Below are 17,437 nucleotides of genomic sequence, written 5' to 3' on the forward strand. Positions count from 1 at the left end.
AGTACCATCTCCGTGCAAAGCACATCTTTGCTAACACAGATGCTGACACCGAGACGAGTTCAAGCCGTGCTCGTCAAGCTACGCTGGCGGAGTGCAGCAGAGCCGGCTCTGTCAACAAGACGACCACAGCTAAGAGTCTGATGAGGATGCAGATTTTAATGACAAAACTCTGGACAGGTATAGGGCAGAGCCCAGTGTCAGCATAGACACATGTCCACTTCAGTGGTGGTGCCCATGGTAGGATGGCACATCTTGCACAAAAGTACTTGGCCACACCTGCCTCAACAGTGCCATGCTATTTTCTTTGGCAGGCCACATTGTACAGAAAATGAGGTCAGCTCTGTCATCTGAATAATGTCAACAAGCTAGTTTGCCTGAGTAACTGGTTAAAAGAAAAGTAGACGATGAATTGGTTGACTGAAGTCACACACACACAACACCTTTGCACACAGTTATTGTTATTGAAATAAGTGTGTAAAAAGGACTGTTCACTTTGTTTCTTTAAAGACACTTATCCAGCCCACTCAATGTAATGTTGACTTTATTTGGGTGAAATGTTACCTCAAAGTTTACAGACAAGCTGTTTATATTTACTTTGTAGCAGAAGATGACAGGTTCTCATATGCTTGTCTTCTATTTTAGTTGGCAGCTTGTTATGGATGTTGTTGGCAAGGCCAAGCACTCCATGAGACTTTGTATTCATTCTAATGATGAGGCCCTTTAATCAGTCAAACCTCTATGCAGTCATAGAGTAGAGCCCAATTTCAGAGGCGTGTTTACTACAGTGGCACACAGGTGCCCGTGATGAGCAGGTTAAAAAAAAGACTGTTTGCATTGTATGGGTGTTGTTGCTCTGTGAATTAAGATATTCTAATTGGCTGAGATGTAAAATAAAGTTTTAAGAAGCCCTAACCACTTTGTCATACATTTCTTTATTCAAACTTTATTTAATTGTAAATAGTAGTATTTAAATTGTGTGATTAAAGGGACTCTTACCTTTGTTGCATTTGAGAATTACAGCACATTCGAATCATCCCGCCTTCCTCCAATGCCCCACCCCCTCGTTCCCATCCGCTGTGTTTTTTCTTTTGTTTTTCCCCCTGGGAGCGGCTGTTTCAGTACGCCGTGGACCACTTTGGTCTGCCATCGTCAGTCTCTACGGTCGATACGCTCGCTACTCGCTACTGTCTGCCGTGGAATCAAAACAAACCCTATAGTTGAGGACGCGCCTTGATGACGCGGGCCCGAATGCGCCACAAGAAGCAGACGGGCTTCCTGTCTGTTTCCATGCAGCAAACAGACAGGTCTGTCGGCCAATAAGGTCCTTCGGTCCGAAGAATTTTATTGGTTGAAGTTTTCACTAAATATTACGAGAGTGAAATAATTGTTTGCTTTAACTCCTGGTGGGTCTGTCTTGCATTTTAGAGTGTCATTACCTTATTAATACCAATTTAACCTTATCCACAAAAAGTGTAAAAATGCAACAAAGGTAAGAGTCCCTTTAATAATGATTAATCACAGCCTATTGACGTGATTAACTTGATTAATTTTTTTAATCGATTAACAGCCCTAATTTAAAGTAATGAAGAACTGCTGTGTTAATGTGTTGAACAGACCGGAACAAGGAAGCATGGCGGAAGCAGGTGACCTCGAAAGTGAGAAGGAAGCCGTTGTTACGCTGGAGGAAAACCAGCCAGCAGGAGCTGTCAAGGTTCTATACACAGCGAGGGGAGCAGAGAGGCGAGGGGATGAGAGCGACGCCGTCCTCCAGCCTCTGCTTCAGCACGAACACCAGGACAGCCGGGACGAGAATCACAGAGCAGACACGCAAACAGCGACAGATGTTGCTGACCCAGAGACATCTGTTCCACACGAGCTAGAATTGGCGGGCGGGGATCAGCGCGGCTGCAGTGGAAGTGTCAGGAGCTTGTGCAGTGACAGCGGCCGACCCGAGTGCCACATCTGCAATGAGCGGAGTGATTCGCACACTTTGCTCAAATGTAACCACACACTGTGCCAACGCTGCGTGGATGGCATCATGAGGTGGGCCAAAGAGCCGGGCAGAATGCCGTGCCCCTTCTGTCGGCAGACCACCATGTTCCCGCAGTGGGAGATCAGAAGACTTCAGGAGGAGTTCTACAGCAGCTGTGTCTCCGAGGCCATACCGGCCCTCGTCAACGGTCCTGGCCCTGGACCTCGGGCCCCTCGGGCCCCTCAGGCCGGTGATGCTTCCCACCTTGACAGAGATCTGAGATGGATGCGACCAGCCTGGCGCTGCCTCTTCATCATTGTCTTCTTGCTGCTGTGCCTTGGGCTGCTGGGCTGTTTCCTGTTTTTATATGCCATCCTCTCCTTTTCGGGTAAATTTCTCAATTGAGGGACTTCAGGTCTTTCCAGAGTTTGACCTCTGGAAAATGGTTTGTTGAACTTTGTGTTTTCACCAGACCTTTTATCCCCTAACGAAGGTTGTTCTTCACAAAAGAACAGGAACCTTGGGAAAGGAGTCTGCAACGTTAAGAATGCCTGATTGGTCGAGTAACTTAAATATACTTTGTTAATGGAGCTTGTCTCATTTCCAATCAACAACTTCTCAATTTGAATCTCTGTCATTCTTACTTTTGTAGTATTACTTGATCTATACAATATAATTGTTGTTCTATAGTCCTCTGCATTACCGCCACCGCCTGGTGGACTGGAGTGGAACAGCTTGTTGTTGCTATTGGTTGTTCGTAGATCAGCCGGATAATTTGCTTAATTTGCTTAAACGTAGGTAGTCTGAAGGAACTTTAAGTTTCTTTTAATAAGTTCCAGGTAGTAACCAGAAAAAGTTAATTGTTTTTCAGTTTTTTTCTCCTTTTAATAACCTCATTGATCATTCCTTTCACGCAGCCTGATCATTTCAGACACTTCCTTGAACTCACAGAGGAACAAAGGAGAATGTGACAATAAGTTATCAGCAACATAAATGCTTCTGTCAACCTCTGCCTTTTTGGTTTCTTTGAAGAATACTTTGTGCCACAGCGAAGCTAATGGAGGTTTGACTTTGGATCAAAAACTCTTTCTGGGTCTTGTGTTGACCTACTTCTCACTAGAACAGCTTGGATGCTTTGTGCTGTTACTGCTGCTTATTCTTAGCAACAAAAACTCAGCTTGATCTCCTTTCAAAGTGCACATGAAGGAGACTGGGCCCGACAAGTTCACCTCTTACATCCATGTTGTTCTTTCAAAGACAATGATGACAGCTAGATTTAACGCTTCTCTCTTTAATTGTCGATGCACTTGCACCTTCATGTTTGTTACTATGTACATGTGCCATTTAATATATATATATATATACTGTATGTAAGTAGTCCTATAAACATAATGATCATGTCTGTTGTGTAAAAATAAAACCAGGTGTGGATGTAGCCTACATGAGTTGACCAGTAGCTGCTTTCAGACATGCACTGAACACTGCAGCTCCTCTGTGTTTTCTCCAGAGGGGGGTGCATGTGTGAACGCAAATGTCCGAGTGAGACGCTCTCCAGTATCTGAAGAATTTCTCCGCCTGGCCTCCTCAAATAAAGTCCCAGAAATCCAGGAGAATCCCACGTGAGAACAAGTAGAAAACAAATATCTCTCTGTGACAAAGCGGTGACACACGCGTAGAAGAGATGAGATGGAGATAAGAGCTGACACCAGTGTGTTGTTGTGAACGCGTCTGTGCAGGGAAGCTCCTGTTGTCTTGTACATGTGTGAAAGGCAAACTGCCGGTGAACTCTGCTGCCAATTCACTGGATTTTACCCAGAGGTTGTGTCTGAAAGTGGCTTTGAGACTTCTGACAAACCCAGGAGGACCTACCTTCCTGCAGCATCAGATGGCAGCCAGATATTTTGGGTTTTTTAGCCTCAAGTTTTTCTTGGGAGAGAAACATATCTCGTTCACAAGGTCCTACATGAATAATGTACGCCATAAAAACTCAAAACATTAAAATGTGTTGTTTTTTAGCTTGTTCCTCGTCCAACAAGAGGCAAAAACACATAACAAAGATTTATTGAAATAAAATGTCAATAATTGGTTGACTGGCTGTTGACTCAAATGCCGAGGATTAAATGAATGTAAGAGCCAAAACATGGTTCTCAGAAGTATAAAATATACATTCCTCACATTACTTATAAAATGTATAAAAAATGCATGCATATCTTGCCTTGGGCAAACTAATGTAGAGACAATAACACTTAACGCCCTCTGTTTCAACATGGTGAGCTGCGGAACGAGAACATCATGTGAAAAGACAATTCGAAGCACTTCATAGAACACAGACTCTACATGTGTATACATACGTTGTATCTGAAGAACAGGACGGGTCTTTAAATCCTCTGGAATTATGTACGACTGTTTTTCTGCTCCAGAGTCAGTGGACTGTCCACGACTCAAACGTAAATTTGGAATCTGAAATAGGGCATCGCTCTCTACTGTGAAATTTCAAAATGTATCCATATTGATCAGGCCTGCAGGCGACCCCCCCTACAGGGCTCTGCAGGATGTTGGCAAGTACAGATGGAGTCCGGAAGACTCACTGTGTTCACTGCAGCACCAACGCTTCAGCTTTGGGACGAGCGAGCAAACGAGCACGAGGGGGGGGCTCACACATCCATAATTTATGCGAGGACTTAACACTACATGAGAAACACATCAGATCGGCAGGCATCCATCTGGAGATGACTCATTGAGGCAATCCATTTCACAGACCCCATCAGCTCTGTTTATGTCACAGCACACGGTCTGTTTGGTTACGGGCTTCGATCACAAACTGTGGGCTCCATGTCGCCGGCGTCCAGCGATCGATGACCAACGACTCCTCCACTCGAAGCGCTGCTCGATGAGCGCTGTGCTGAAGGAAGCCTCACACATCATTTATGGTGCGGCTCTTCACACCATTCCACTCGCACACGTTGCGAATGTGTTCGAAAAAACACTTGTGTGATGGAAAAAGCAACACAAGGAGCCATGTCATGCTAAGCGCTAAAGCATGTTGAGTTCAACGACTACAGGCTCTGTGTGTTTCATACGTGGGAAATCCTTCAATTAAAGACGCTTCTGCCTGTTTGAAATGATTAAAACATGAAGTGAAATCACCTAAAGTCATTTTGTTTTGTCAAAAATAAGATTAGACAACAGGTTAGATCACCTTTAACAGGATATTGATTTAAATTTTAAGACCTTTTTAATGCTTCGAAAGCTATATTTCATCACCTTATTGAAATCATGATTCATCACCAGATTTTAAGTTTTGAAAGTAAATATTCAAAAACCCTGGATAAAGCTCATTAAATTAAAATCCCCTAAGATTGCTTAGCTGCTACAATTGCTAATAACATCTTGATCGCCCCCTGGTGTGGCTTTGATTATTTAAGTATATATATTCAACCTTTGTTGTTATTATAAAGAAATATTCCAACCAAATGACAGATAAGCTAATGAGAAATAGTTTTTGTTGTTAACTTGAACACACAGATACACACTCACTCCTTGCAGAGGACTGTGTGGGTTGTGTATTAGTCTGTGTTGCTTCTGTGTGGGTGGATGGCTCGAAGCGTGAACTCAAGTGTGTGTGTGTTTGTGCTTCTGCATGGATTAGTGTGTATATGTGTAAACTTAGGTTTAAAAGCCACCGATGATCTGTGGGTGCTCTGCTGCCTGCATGTGCTTATCCGTGTGCATCATCCTTCACAGGACTCTGTGTTGTGTTGCCCCAGCTGCAAACATACATGATATTATGGCTGCAGAGCAGATTGGTCCGGCTTTATTGATGCGTGAGTCGTCGATGAGTGGGCGGGGAGAGGAGGGCTTCATAACCTCGTTTAATAAGAGGCCTTCACAGGGTCAGGGCCAGCAATAAGTGGAGAGTTTTATACAAACTGGCTGAGGTACCGACGCTGGAGGGGGGGGGGTTTAATCATCAAGGTCTCTGTTCAACAACGTTATTTGTTACCTTCGGTCGATCGGTAGTGACAGGGACTTGTCTTGTTTGTTTCGCATTTTGGAGGCAATGTATTCCCTTAATGTCGCTTTTATAAAACTTTATCGAAGACTACACCTTTTTAAAATGGACGTGTCCCGGCTGTGCTCCAGAGAGACGCTGTGTCGAGATCAATGAGTGACTAACCACGTCTGACCAGTCACACAAACAACCTGCAGCTTCTAAATCTCACCAGTTCTGTCTTATTGAGAAGTTTATACACAGTAAAGTGATTTATCTTTCAAACTATAACATTATATAGGATTGTATTGTATATACAAATGAATGCTGGGTTAACTGGAGGACCAAACCTGATCGTAGGTGTGAATGGTTGTTTGTCTGTTGGCTGTTTGATGGACTGGTGTCCTGTCCAGGGTGAGCGTCACCTCTCCTCAAGTGTCAGCAGGGACCAGCTCAACCTCGAACCTCAAAAAGCCTAAATTGTTGATGAATGGATATTTCCAGCTAAGCCTCCTTTTACCAGTTAACGTACATTCTCCTTGTCATAAGTTATGTAAAGAGAACTAATCATATGTGAGCCGGAGTCGTTGTGGGAGCACACAGCCGGCAGCTGATGGATGTTGATTTCTTTCAGCCTTGTGATTAATTCATCCGCTCCCTGCAACCCGGAGACACACCGCTGGGCTGCGTGATTTATAATTCAGAGCGTCGTTCAATGATTTTTTTTTTACTCTGGCCTCTTTTTTCAAATCACCTTTTCTTTTCTTTCCCTCAAATGTACGAATCGTTCGTGTCAGTACTTGTGATAAACGCACAGCAGGACTTGAAATGTCTGAATTTTATTATTAATTGATGAGAAGGATTAATTCACTAACACAATTGTTTTCTTCATCCTCAAGGCTGGTTTGGTAAAAATGATGTATTTTTTTCATTCCCTGAATAAAGTCTTACCACATTGTAAAGATTGTCTTTGTGTGTGTGTGTGTGTGTTGTTAAAAAATATCTTGTTTCCTAGGTAACCAGGGGGGGTTGATTCTGCTCGAGTATCTGCAAAGGATGCTGCTCTCAACTTCAAATTACCCAACATGCACATCTTCACGTCTGCCTGATGATTAATGGGCTGCCCCAATGAGCTCGGTCCATTTTGGGGCGAACCAGACCAAACCTCTCCGGCTCAACTCTGACCTGAAACCCGTCAGGATGGAATGATCACCCCCCTCCTCCATCTGCTCCTGAGCAATATGGCTAATTCAGGAGAAAAATGTAATCTCACAAGCGTCTGATCCTCATGTGGAACCACATCGGGCTGAATTACCGCTGCAGCCCCCCACGCAGGTGACCGCGACCCCCCGCTGCGAGTGAGCATCCTCCACAGACCCGGCCCTTTCGTCTCTCATCACATTTTACGCGTATTTGGAACAAGCGAGTGCATTTATTTTTCATACGAGCAGCTTCTCCTCCTCCAGCAGCATCACGCCAACGCGCAAATCCCAGAGTGGGGGGAGCTGCTGATGCGGCGGGAGCGCGCACCACCACCACCTCCTCCACCACCGCGGCGGCGCGCATCCACAGCTGTCAGCACCAAGGACAGCGGCAGCTCATCCAGGAGGACCCCCCCTCACGGAGACAGTTCAGTCCGCTCACAGCGCAGCGAGCAGCGGCCACAGGCAGCGACCTGCCCCGCCGGAGAGGAACCAGCCTGGAGGACTCTGGTGCTGCAACTCTCCCCTCAGAACCAGCGGGAGGTCTGAGCCATTCTGCAGAGGAGCATGTGGACAATGCGGTTCCCTGGTTAACACCCTGCCCTTAGTATGCTTGTTGTGCACATTCCTCCGCATTGCACATAAATCCACATCCTTCTCCTCCCTCCGTCCTTCTTTCTTTTTCCTTTTTTCGCACCCCCTCCCCCGCTCCTCGCCGCCCACCTGGATCGAGCCCGCAGTCGTGCACACCGCAGGCTGAGCCGTGCTGCTGCCGACGAGCCGGTCGAGCCGACCCGCCACCGGAGAGGATCTGGTGCGCACGATGCGGCTGTTCCTGCTGGCGGTGCTCTTCTGGTGCTCCTGCGCGCGGGCCGGCTGCGAGCCGAAGATCGTGAACATCGGGGCCGTGCTGAGCCAGAAGAGGTTCGAGCAGGTCTTCAAAGATGCCGTGACCCAGGCCAACCAGGTCTACGGCCGGGACAAATTCAAGCTGAACGCCATCTCCGTCACGCACAAGCCCAACGCCATCCAGATGGCTCTGTCCGTGTGCGAGGACCTCATCTCCAGTCAGGTAGAGTTCTCCGGTGCCTCTGCGTGGGCGCATTGCTCCATTCTCCATCCAACACCACCTATAGATCCATGCACCTCCACCACTGTCAGACTCCGCATCTGGCGCAGCAGCCTAGAAATCCTCATCTCTTGCAATAGAAGTTGATTTAAACGCCCTCGTCTGATGCGTTTTCTCCCTCAAGTGCCATTGAAGTGGTTATTAGACCAGACAGAGATGTTGTTTATGTCTCCAGAGCCTCACACTTGCAGATTAACTCTCCACTCAGCATGCAATGTATAGAAACACTTACAGAGAGCAGCCGGGATACCATAACAGTGCTGCCTTTTATCCAATTTGGCATCCATGCTACACTTGCACAAGAATAATTCACTTTGCATAGAGCTCACCACAGACCCATCTGTTTTAATACAGACGTGCAAAAAAAAAAACAGGCTTTGGTTTGGGGCATTTCTCTTAATGAGAGGGCAACTGTATATTCCAGGACACGCAGCTGCAGAGCCACTGAACCAGTGAGGGGTGAACATTGGAAATGTGGAGAATGTCATTAGCCATTTGGCGTTCGGTGAGAGTGTGATGCAGGATAACATTTTGGCGTGAGCAGAAAGTGTTTGTGTGTTGGCGTGGATCACACTCGCTCAGACGCAGCCTGTTTGACATGATGCAGAGGGAACGTTAACAACTTCTGTGCTACAATGCAAATTCCTTTGTTTTTACCTCCTACAAGAAGGTTGTGTCTTCTTCAATGTCTTAAAATGTTCTATTTGTTGCTGTATTTGTCAGCAAGATTCTGCAAAAGCTGTGAAACCTATTTCCACCAAGGGATGGGCCCTGAATCGGCAAAGAACCCATCACGGTTTGGTTTGGATGTGGATTAACGGACGGCAACAGAAATCATTTTTCACTCTCATAACCATTGCAGCAATCAGGCATTTTTCAACATTTGCATTAGTTTTTCAGGGTATAAACACATAGATCTTAATCTTCGCCTGTTTAGGACTAATAAATACATATTTTAGATGATCAGATGACTTAATTTACTTTGTATTACTACTGCAAGAAGTATATAATCAACCAATGCCCAGGATTGCTTTGCCTTGGCGGAGCTATGCAACTAACTCTGCCACTCTAGCTTCCCTAAGTGCTTAAACGCAGGTTTTCCTTCCAGCTACACATGCTTTACGACTCATGCATGTGCTGCAGCTCTGACGAACAAAACACATTTCATCAGTTATGCACGGTGCATGCTAAGCGTGTGTATGCGCCTTAAAGAGTTCACACACACCGATGCACACACAACCTTCTCATGTGATGCTCTACATGGCTTCTATAAAAGAAAACGGCGTTATGTCAGAGCATGTTGAGGCGTGAAGTCCCTCTCGCTCTCGCTCCCACACAGGCAATTAGGCCTCATTGGAAAAAAACACCCCCAGCTTCAGCACTGCTTTCATGTCCTTGATCCTGTGTTTGGTGTAATGACTCTAATTGATACAGGCTTGGAGAATAATACTGTCACATCCAGGCTTTTGTCACCCAAAGCACGAGTGTGCAAGCCGCCTATCAGGCCGTGCAGATTACACCAACAGGGGTTTCAGTTCACCACACACCACGCACACGCCCTTTTGTAAATGACAAAGTGAAACATGGTTTGGACAGGAAAGTCCACAGAAGGTTAAATCGGATGAGAGTGGGTTGTAGGCCATAACAGTCAGTGACGGGGAAAGTCTGTGGCAGATGGAGGAGTAGATGCCTGGGAGCAGTCCTTGGAAGATAGACCTCATTTTTGACCCAACCATACGGAGAGCTCGTATCCAATAATCCATGCCTTCACAGCCGTGCCATCTTTATTACCCTTCCTCCGCGTCTCCATGGCAGCTCTCAAGGCTCTTCTTCAGGAGAGGCACATAGAAAACAACTTTTTTATTCGTTGACCCCCTTTGGTTTGCTTAATGCTGGAATAAGATAAAAACTGAACAACCACAATATAATATTCTTCTGCCAGCACACGATCCTCCAAACAAAGGAGAACATTACTTTGCTCTTCAGTTTCTCTGTTATGAAGGAGTTTGTCCCTGAATACAATTTATAAAGACACTTCAGGTTCAAAAATTTTTTATTTTTAACTGGTTATACAACAATGTTAGGGCGGCAGTTGTACCCAATAAAAGATTTGTTTTTAAAGTACGTGCAATTTTCATTCATCTTGAGGTCGGGGTAAAAAAAACAGATGTTTCATTTGAGGCTGGAGCAGCAAACTGCCCCCAGCCCAGAATGTGTGGAGTCCTTTGTCTGTATTAATTTGATTAATTGTAGATAAAACTAAAGAGGAAAGGGCTTAAATAAATTTGCATTAATCCGACTTAAACTAAGACGAGGAACACTCTCTTACTTTTGCTCCACTGACAGCGTGAAGTGATGAAATCTTGAGGCTTTTCTACATAAATAACCTTTTTTTAAGATGTAATTATCATATATTCATCACTGTAATGTTTTCTTCTGGTGCTGACAGACCTGACAGAGTCATGGATGCATTGTGTCCTGTTGTTCCTGTATAAAGAAATACAAATGTCAGCATGTCAGAACAGTTTTTTGCAAAGTAATCCTGCAATAGTAGAAAATAGATCAATTTGACTAAGGAGGACGGATGATGGACCTTTTACTCCTACTTATCTAATAATAAACATGTCACATGTGATAAATGTGGTCACAGCCATGTTGAATTTAAAGATTACGCACAAGTTTGATTAATCTTGAGGTTGGAAAACAGGTGTTTTCGTCCAGGTTGGATTAACATCCAAACAAAGCAGACAACTGCCCCCGAGCCCAGAATCTGTCGAGTCATTTGTCATTTGATTAATCATACACTACACTAATGAGGAAAGTGCTTGAATGAATTTGCATTAAATCAACTTGAAGATGCAGAGCACAATCTTACTTTTCTTCAACGAAAACAGGTTAATCAGATCTAAATCAAATCTTGATGCTTTCTACAACACCGAAATGAAATGTTTATGATGTAAATGTCATGTGTTCTTTATCATAATGACGTCTTTCGATGCGAACATCCTGGTTGTATTGTTTTCAGGTGTTTCTGTGATTTTAAGCCTCTTCATGTTGTTGAATACTTGTGATGAATTAATGTTTATTAAGTTTTATTTGTCAGTACACTGAATGTTTTCAGTCTCATAATCCATATAACTACCAATTAATCCATCAAAAAGAAAAATGTAAAGGGAGAAAACCTTTAAAAATGGATGCCTGTATGCCTATAGCGCGACTGTACTTCAGCTTAGTGCCAGTATCAAAAAAGACAAAGTGTTCTTCTTCTGTGTCTCTGCAGGTCTACGCCATCCTGGTGAGTCACCCCCCCCAGTCCAATGACCACCTCACGCCAACGCCTGTCTCCTACACCGCGGGCTTCTACCGTATCCCCGTGGTGGGACTCACCACCCGCATGTCCATCTACTCAGACAAGGTGAGTGATGGATGAGAGAGATGTAAAGACAGAGAGAGAGAGAGAGAGAGAGAGAGAGAGAGAGAGAGAGAGAGAGAGAGAGAGAGAGAGAGAGAGAGAGAGAGAGAGAGAGAGAGAGAGAGAGGACGACAGGAAGTGAGAGACCGCAGAGCGAGGGAGGACGACGCTCCCCCGGGGCAGCTTCAAAAGCTTCTTAGATTAAACGTCCCATCGCTCTCCATTAGAGGAGCTGTGATTAAATGGGTTTCCAGCTGGAAATTGAAAGAACATCATTAATAATGCGTCGTCTGACCTCAGCAATTTTTTTTATCAAGCACAAACAAGTAAAATGAGACTTTAAAGCGATCGCATGAATAAAAAACACCCACGGACTCGGTTTAACATCTTTTTAAGGGGACATCACTCACGAGCTTCATCAAATCAACGTCTCTGTTATTATTCAAGTATTTAAATGGATTTTTTAAGACATGATTTTTTCCCGGAGAAGCTTTTTTTTATCATTAAATGTTATATATCTAAAACAGCCATTTAATCTTCTATGTGCTCTTTCAGTACATGGAACATAAAGGTAGAAATTCACAAAGACATGATCCTCCCCACTTTGCTAAAGACGCCATTTTGGAGCCTGGCTGCAGGGCTGCTCTCCTGTTCAGCTGCAGTACTGTTAGTGAGTAAGTCGAGCTCACAGCCGGTGTGTCAGCTCATCCAGTCGGTGTCGGACGGGGGGGTCGAGCTCCAGCTCAGCAGGGACCAACATTTCTCCATGGTGACAGAACTGTCATATTAGACATCAAAATACATCTGCCCTTTAGAAGGAGAAGCCGTGTCTGTGCTGTCCAACACCATTGCACATCACTGGTGACACAGGCGATGCAATGGTGCCACATTGAAACTTCATGGTTACAAGTTTGATATTGGATTAATTTATCAAAAAATGATTAAAATTCTTAAGGTATGATGGCCTGTTTCGCTATAGTCACAATACCCACTTGATTAAGGCAAATCCATCAAATCCTGTTTGAAATTCCTCATATTTTAAGTTTCCTGCTGAATATTGGAGATAAACGCTGGTTTTTAATAACCTCAAAGTCTTTTTTACTGATCTACAGTTCAGCTTTCCTCTTTAACTTGCTGGACCTGATTCAGACAATTAAAGCTGCGACTCTCAGTTAGTTCCACTCTTTTCACCAAAGTTAATTAGAACAGACGTTCAGGGTGAAGAGTGGGAATGAAACAAAGAGACATTCTCCATATTCACACAGTCACTGATCCATCAAATTCATTTTAATGAAGCTTCTGCTTTATTATGAAAAGGTCCCATGTTTTGTGGATCGTCCAAACCACCCAGACCTCCGACTTCTATTTCCAAACCAGGACACAGTGTTCTCTAAATGTTATCTGACTAAAATCTTGTATGTTACATTTATAAATGTATCACAAGATGTTAGTGACCTTTCGAAAAGGCCAGAATCTGCCTTTTGGGAGAGTCTGCGTCTGCTCATTTTTGTGATGAGTCATTCATTAAAAGTCAAGTTTTGTTATGTGTATGCCTCATCCTCTCGTCTCCTGCTCCTCAGAGCATCCACCTGTCCTTCCTGCGGACAGTCCCTCCCTACTCCCACCAGGCGCACGTGTGGTTCGACCTGATGCGCGAGTTCAACTGGAACCACATCATCCTGATCGTGAGCGACGACCACGAGGGGCGGGCGGCTCAGAAGAGGCTGGAGACCCTCCTGGAGGAGAGGGAGACCAAGGTGAGACGCTCCGGCTGCGCACGAGCCAGGGCGCTGTTTTAAAAACCTCAGAGGTCTTCTGTGTATGTAACTGTTTTCCTTTCTGTTGTGTGGCAACATCTCTTTCTCACCATTGTGTAAACATTGGCTAACACACCTAGTGACATCAACAGCGTCTAATGTGGTCTAATCTGACGAGAGTTTGTATGTTTATTTGCTCATCTTCACGTTGCTTTTCGCCATAGTCCAAATTATCCTGTGTCTATCCACAGTGGGAGCCAAATAGTGGACTTTAACACGGGGCTTTGCAAACCATCACAGACTGGGGGGGGGGGGTTGTGTGGACGTGTCTTACCGGGGGGCCGCGGTGGCCCTCAGGTGGTTCTCTCCTCTCGGTGCTTGTGGCGAGGGGCCGGTGTTTTCTTGCTTCCTGCTAACTCATGTTCACAAGATGCTGGAGATGGGGTTTTTTTCGGATACCGCTGATGCATCCATTTTAAGTGTAGCTCTGAGCTGTGTATGTGGGTCAGTGAAATGCTGATCTTCTGTGAGTCCAAACAGACTTGAGACTGCAGCGATGCATGGCCTTTAGGAGCAGGGAGAGAGGAAGAGAAAAGTGCTATCTTTTTCATCCATTCATTTACTAAAATGAAATTACCTTGGGATATGTCTTTCTTTTGCTTCTTCTTCTTCTTCCCTCTGCGTCATACTCGCCCCTCTCTGGGGCTCTTTGCTGTAATTGTGCGGCTGAACCAAATGAGTCCTGGTTCCGAGATTTAATTAAATCAGAAGCGGAGGAGACATTGAATATGACAGACACACACACACACACGCACACACACACACACAACCACACACACACACACACACACACACACACACACACACACACACACACAAACACACACCAGAAGTATTACAGAAGGCAGCTACAGCTGAAGAGCAAGCTGTGTCAGTGAAGTGACTGGCATCACTGTCGATCAACGACCGCCATTTGAAAAATAACGTTTCCACCATCTCAGTTAATCATGTTTAATTTTGCATCCGCATCCAAGCGGTTCGAAGGATAACGCTGATGAGTCAAATCATCCAGTATTGACTCGCATCCTGCAGCCTGACAGAGAGATGTGTGTATCAAAAGCCCTTAAATCCGCTGAATTCATCCAACTGACAACTGCAGCATCTGTGTCTCTGGAGTCTGATCCGCAGCAGCTTCAGAAATGATTCACACCCCTTCACTTTTACTGGGTTGGAGATTTAATTTCAAGTGGGTACACTCCCATGGATCCACACTCAGGGACACAAAGTGGAAAAATAGAAAATGTCTTTGTAGATTCTTTCCTTTTTGCAAATTTATCAAAAGTTCTGCTATTTGCTGTGGTACTTTAAAGGTTCAGTGTTTAGAATTTAGTGACACCTAGTGGTGAAGTTTCATGTTACAGCTGAAGGCAAAAGGTGCATACCTTTTCCCGTCAGGGCTACTGTAAAAAAAAAACAGTTCTCTCTACGGCCTTCATAGAGAGGACCTGCTCCTCATGTAAATATAAAGCATTTAAATATAAAGGGCTCGTTCTGAGGTAAAGAAAACAACAATTTAGAATTTAGAAGAAACACACAAATGAAAACATCACTAGGATTATTTTGTATTCAATTTCTTCCAATAGATCCCTTTCACCTAAATCTCTGAGTGAATCCCTCCACAATAAAATCTGTGCTGAAGCATAGAGAATATTTCCGATGTTCTCCGGGGCCCCCTGCTGAGTTGCCCGGGGTAACCAGCCCTCTCACCTCCGCCTCTGCTCAGACATCTCCTGAATCCTGAGTGATGAACTGTCTCTTCCATTCTCTGTCGGGTTTGTTTGTGTCACGGTGTTGAATAATCACCTCAAACTGTAAAAGCACTAGCAGGTTGAACTGTGGTGGGTGATGGGACACGATGCTAGTTTCCGTGCTGCAGATTTCATTCTCGACGCATTATCCTCTCAGCAGGAAACAGGGAGGTGTGATAACCCGCCAATCACCCAATTTGTGCTGCATAATCACCACCAGCGAAGAGGCTCAGGACACTGTGGACTTAGTCACAGAGCAACCGTGAGCAACACAACATGAAATATTAATGCCTGACTGTGAGGATACAAAAATAGATCGCTCGGAAAAACTCTTCGGGGAGAACGAGACAAAGAGAGGGAGTATTTGTTCGCTGTGCTGCCGGAACGATCTCGCTGAGCGGAATTTCACAAGCTCGAGACTTTTAAACACTCATTTTATCATGTTTAGTATTTACACAGTGGAGTGTTGCGACAGACAGATAAAACTGTGTAGAAATTGTGAGTTTATTTGTGTTTTCTGCTCATAGTAGTGTGTTAAATCACTTGTTTCACTCTATACTGCAGCTTTCATCCATCTTTTAAAATGCCACGGAACCTTTATCATTTATCAAATGTTAGTGGGATTATCCATAACCCAGGTGACAGCTTGGCGTTTCGGTTTCATTTAAAAGAAAGGATGGAACAATAACCTCATATAAAATGACTGGAACCCAAACGCCTGACAGGAAGCTCCCAGGAGCCTCAGCTTGTGTCGCGGCCTCTCGGCTCGGTGTGAACGGAGCAGCGTCTCCGTGTGCATCTGCTCGCCAGCCAGCACTTTTGTTAACCGATGCACAGTCAGCGTCGCCTTTTGTGAAGGAAGGGAATCGGGCCCAGAGTGCACTGAGGTGTGAGCTGTGAAGTGAAGCAGCCGTGCGAGAAAACGCCGCGAAGCAGAAAGACGACGCGTTTTCCTGCAAAATGGCTCCGTGCTCCCAGACAGGAAACCGTCCCCCGAGCTTCAGAGGACACGGACGCCGAAAACCTCGGGCGTCGGAATTAAGTTGATCCTGCTCAGCGAGTCAGAGTCCAGTGTGGAGGCCAAATCCAACACTGCATGCTGAATAGCAATGTGTCGTCTTCAGGAAGTTCTGTGTTGCAGAAAAGACTTTCAAAAGGGAAAGCTAATTATTTTTTAAGATTTAAAGCTTCTTTTTCAAGACCCTTCTGCACCAGTGAGCACAGCCTGCTTCCCCTCTGAAGCCTAATCCCAGAGTTCACTCAGAATTTTGGCATTTTTAATTTAGAATGCTCAATATTTGTCTTGTTTTTTTTTCAATGTGGACGCATGCATCCTCAGAACCGATTTAGAACGAGCATGTATTATCAAACTGGGACACAGCTATTGGAGCATTGGCTGGAATTATAATGTAGGATGTAAAATCAGAGAGTGAATTGTTGGCTTCTCTTTGATTTGTGTGGATTGGATTTAAAAAACATTTACAGTGGATGATTGTTCCAAGCTTTTAATCTGTGTCTGGTCAGGTGAGTAACTAACGACTGCATGTGGAGAATTAGCTGCAGCCTTCGGGGCCAGAATGACATCACGTCACCAGATGGCTGGAGAGTGTGAACGTTTCCTGGTGCAAGTTTTGTTGTTGCTCTTAGTTTAAATAAATGTCGCTTAAGAAAGGTCCCACTTTGGAATTGATCGCATGTTTTGTCGGCTGTGATTATTGCTCAGGTTTCTGAATTTCCAGAAGTGTTGCAAGACAACGATGTGAGTTCAGTTGTGTTTGTGAAATGTTTTACGTTTCCAGTTGTGTCACGTTAACTGGCAATTTCTTGAGGAAGAAACAAATATTTCACATAATGCAGGTGAATCACCGAATCATTGCTGATGATGAATTAAGTTTTGTATTATCTGTGGTATCTGGACATTCGGTCACGTCTGCTGCTCTTTGCAAGCCCCTCTGTTAAAGATCCCAATTTGAAGCAGAAAAGTGGAGATTTGTTGGAATGCTTTACTGCCCTCCATTTTCAACTGTTTATAATATTTTTCTGTGTCTGCATATTTTCTCTGTGCACATTACTCATCAGAATAAAAAAAGGAACTATGAAAACCTCGACCAACTGTCCTATGACAACAAGCGAGGACCTAAGGTATATTTGCATGGTCAATGCACG

General features: G+C 44.6%; 1 protein-coding gene across 3 annotated transcripts in view; it reads left to right on the forward strand.

Annotated features, from left to right (window-relative positions):
- Positions 1–7,985: 7,985 nt before the first annotated feature.
- Positions 7,986–17,437, forward strand: part of grin1a (glutamate receptor, ionotropic, N-methyl D-aspartate 1a) — a 29,578-nt gene continuing 20,126 nt past the window's right edge. For 2 of the 3 annotated variants that reach the window (XM_061075697.1, XM_061075698.1), the window contains exons 1-4: positions 7,986–8,237; positions 11,575–11,709; positions 13,287–13,463; positions 17,351–17,413. In XM_061075697.1, the coding sequence (XP_060931680.1) occupies positions 7,989–8,237; positions 11,575–11,709; positions 13,287–13,463; positions 17,351–17,413 (624 nt within the window). In that variant the 5' untranslated portion in view covers positions 7,986–7,988. The remainder of the gene's footprint in view (positions 8,238–11,574; positions 11,710–13,286; positions 13,464–17,350; positions 17,414–17,437) is intronic. The other variant, XM_061075699.1, reaches the window with a different exon arrangement.

This window comes from Limanda limanda, chromosome 1, assembly GCF_963576545.1.
Source record: "Limanda limanda chromosome 1, fLimLim1.1, whole genome shotgun sequence".
NCBI lineage: Eukaryota > Metazoa > Chordata > Actinopteri > Pleuronectiformes > Pleuronectidae > Limanda > Limanda limanda.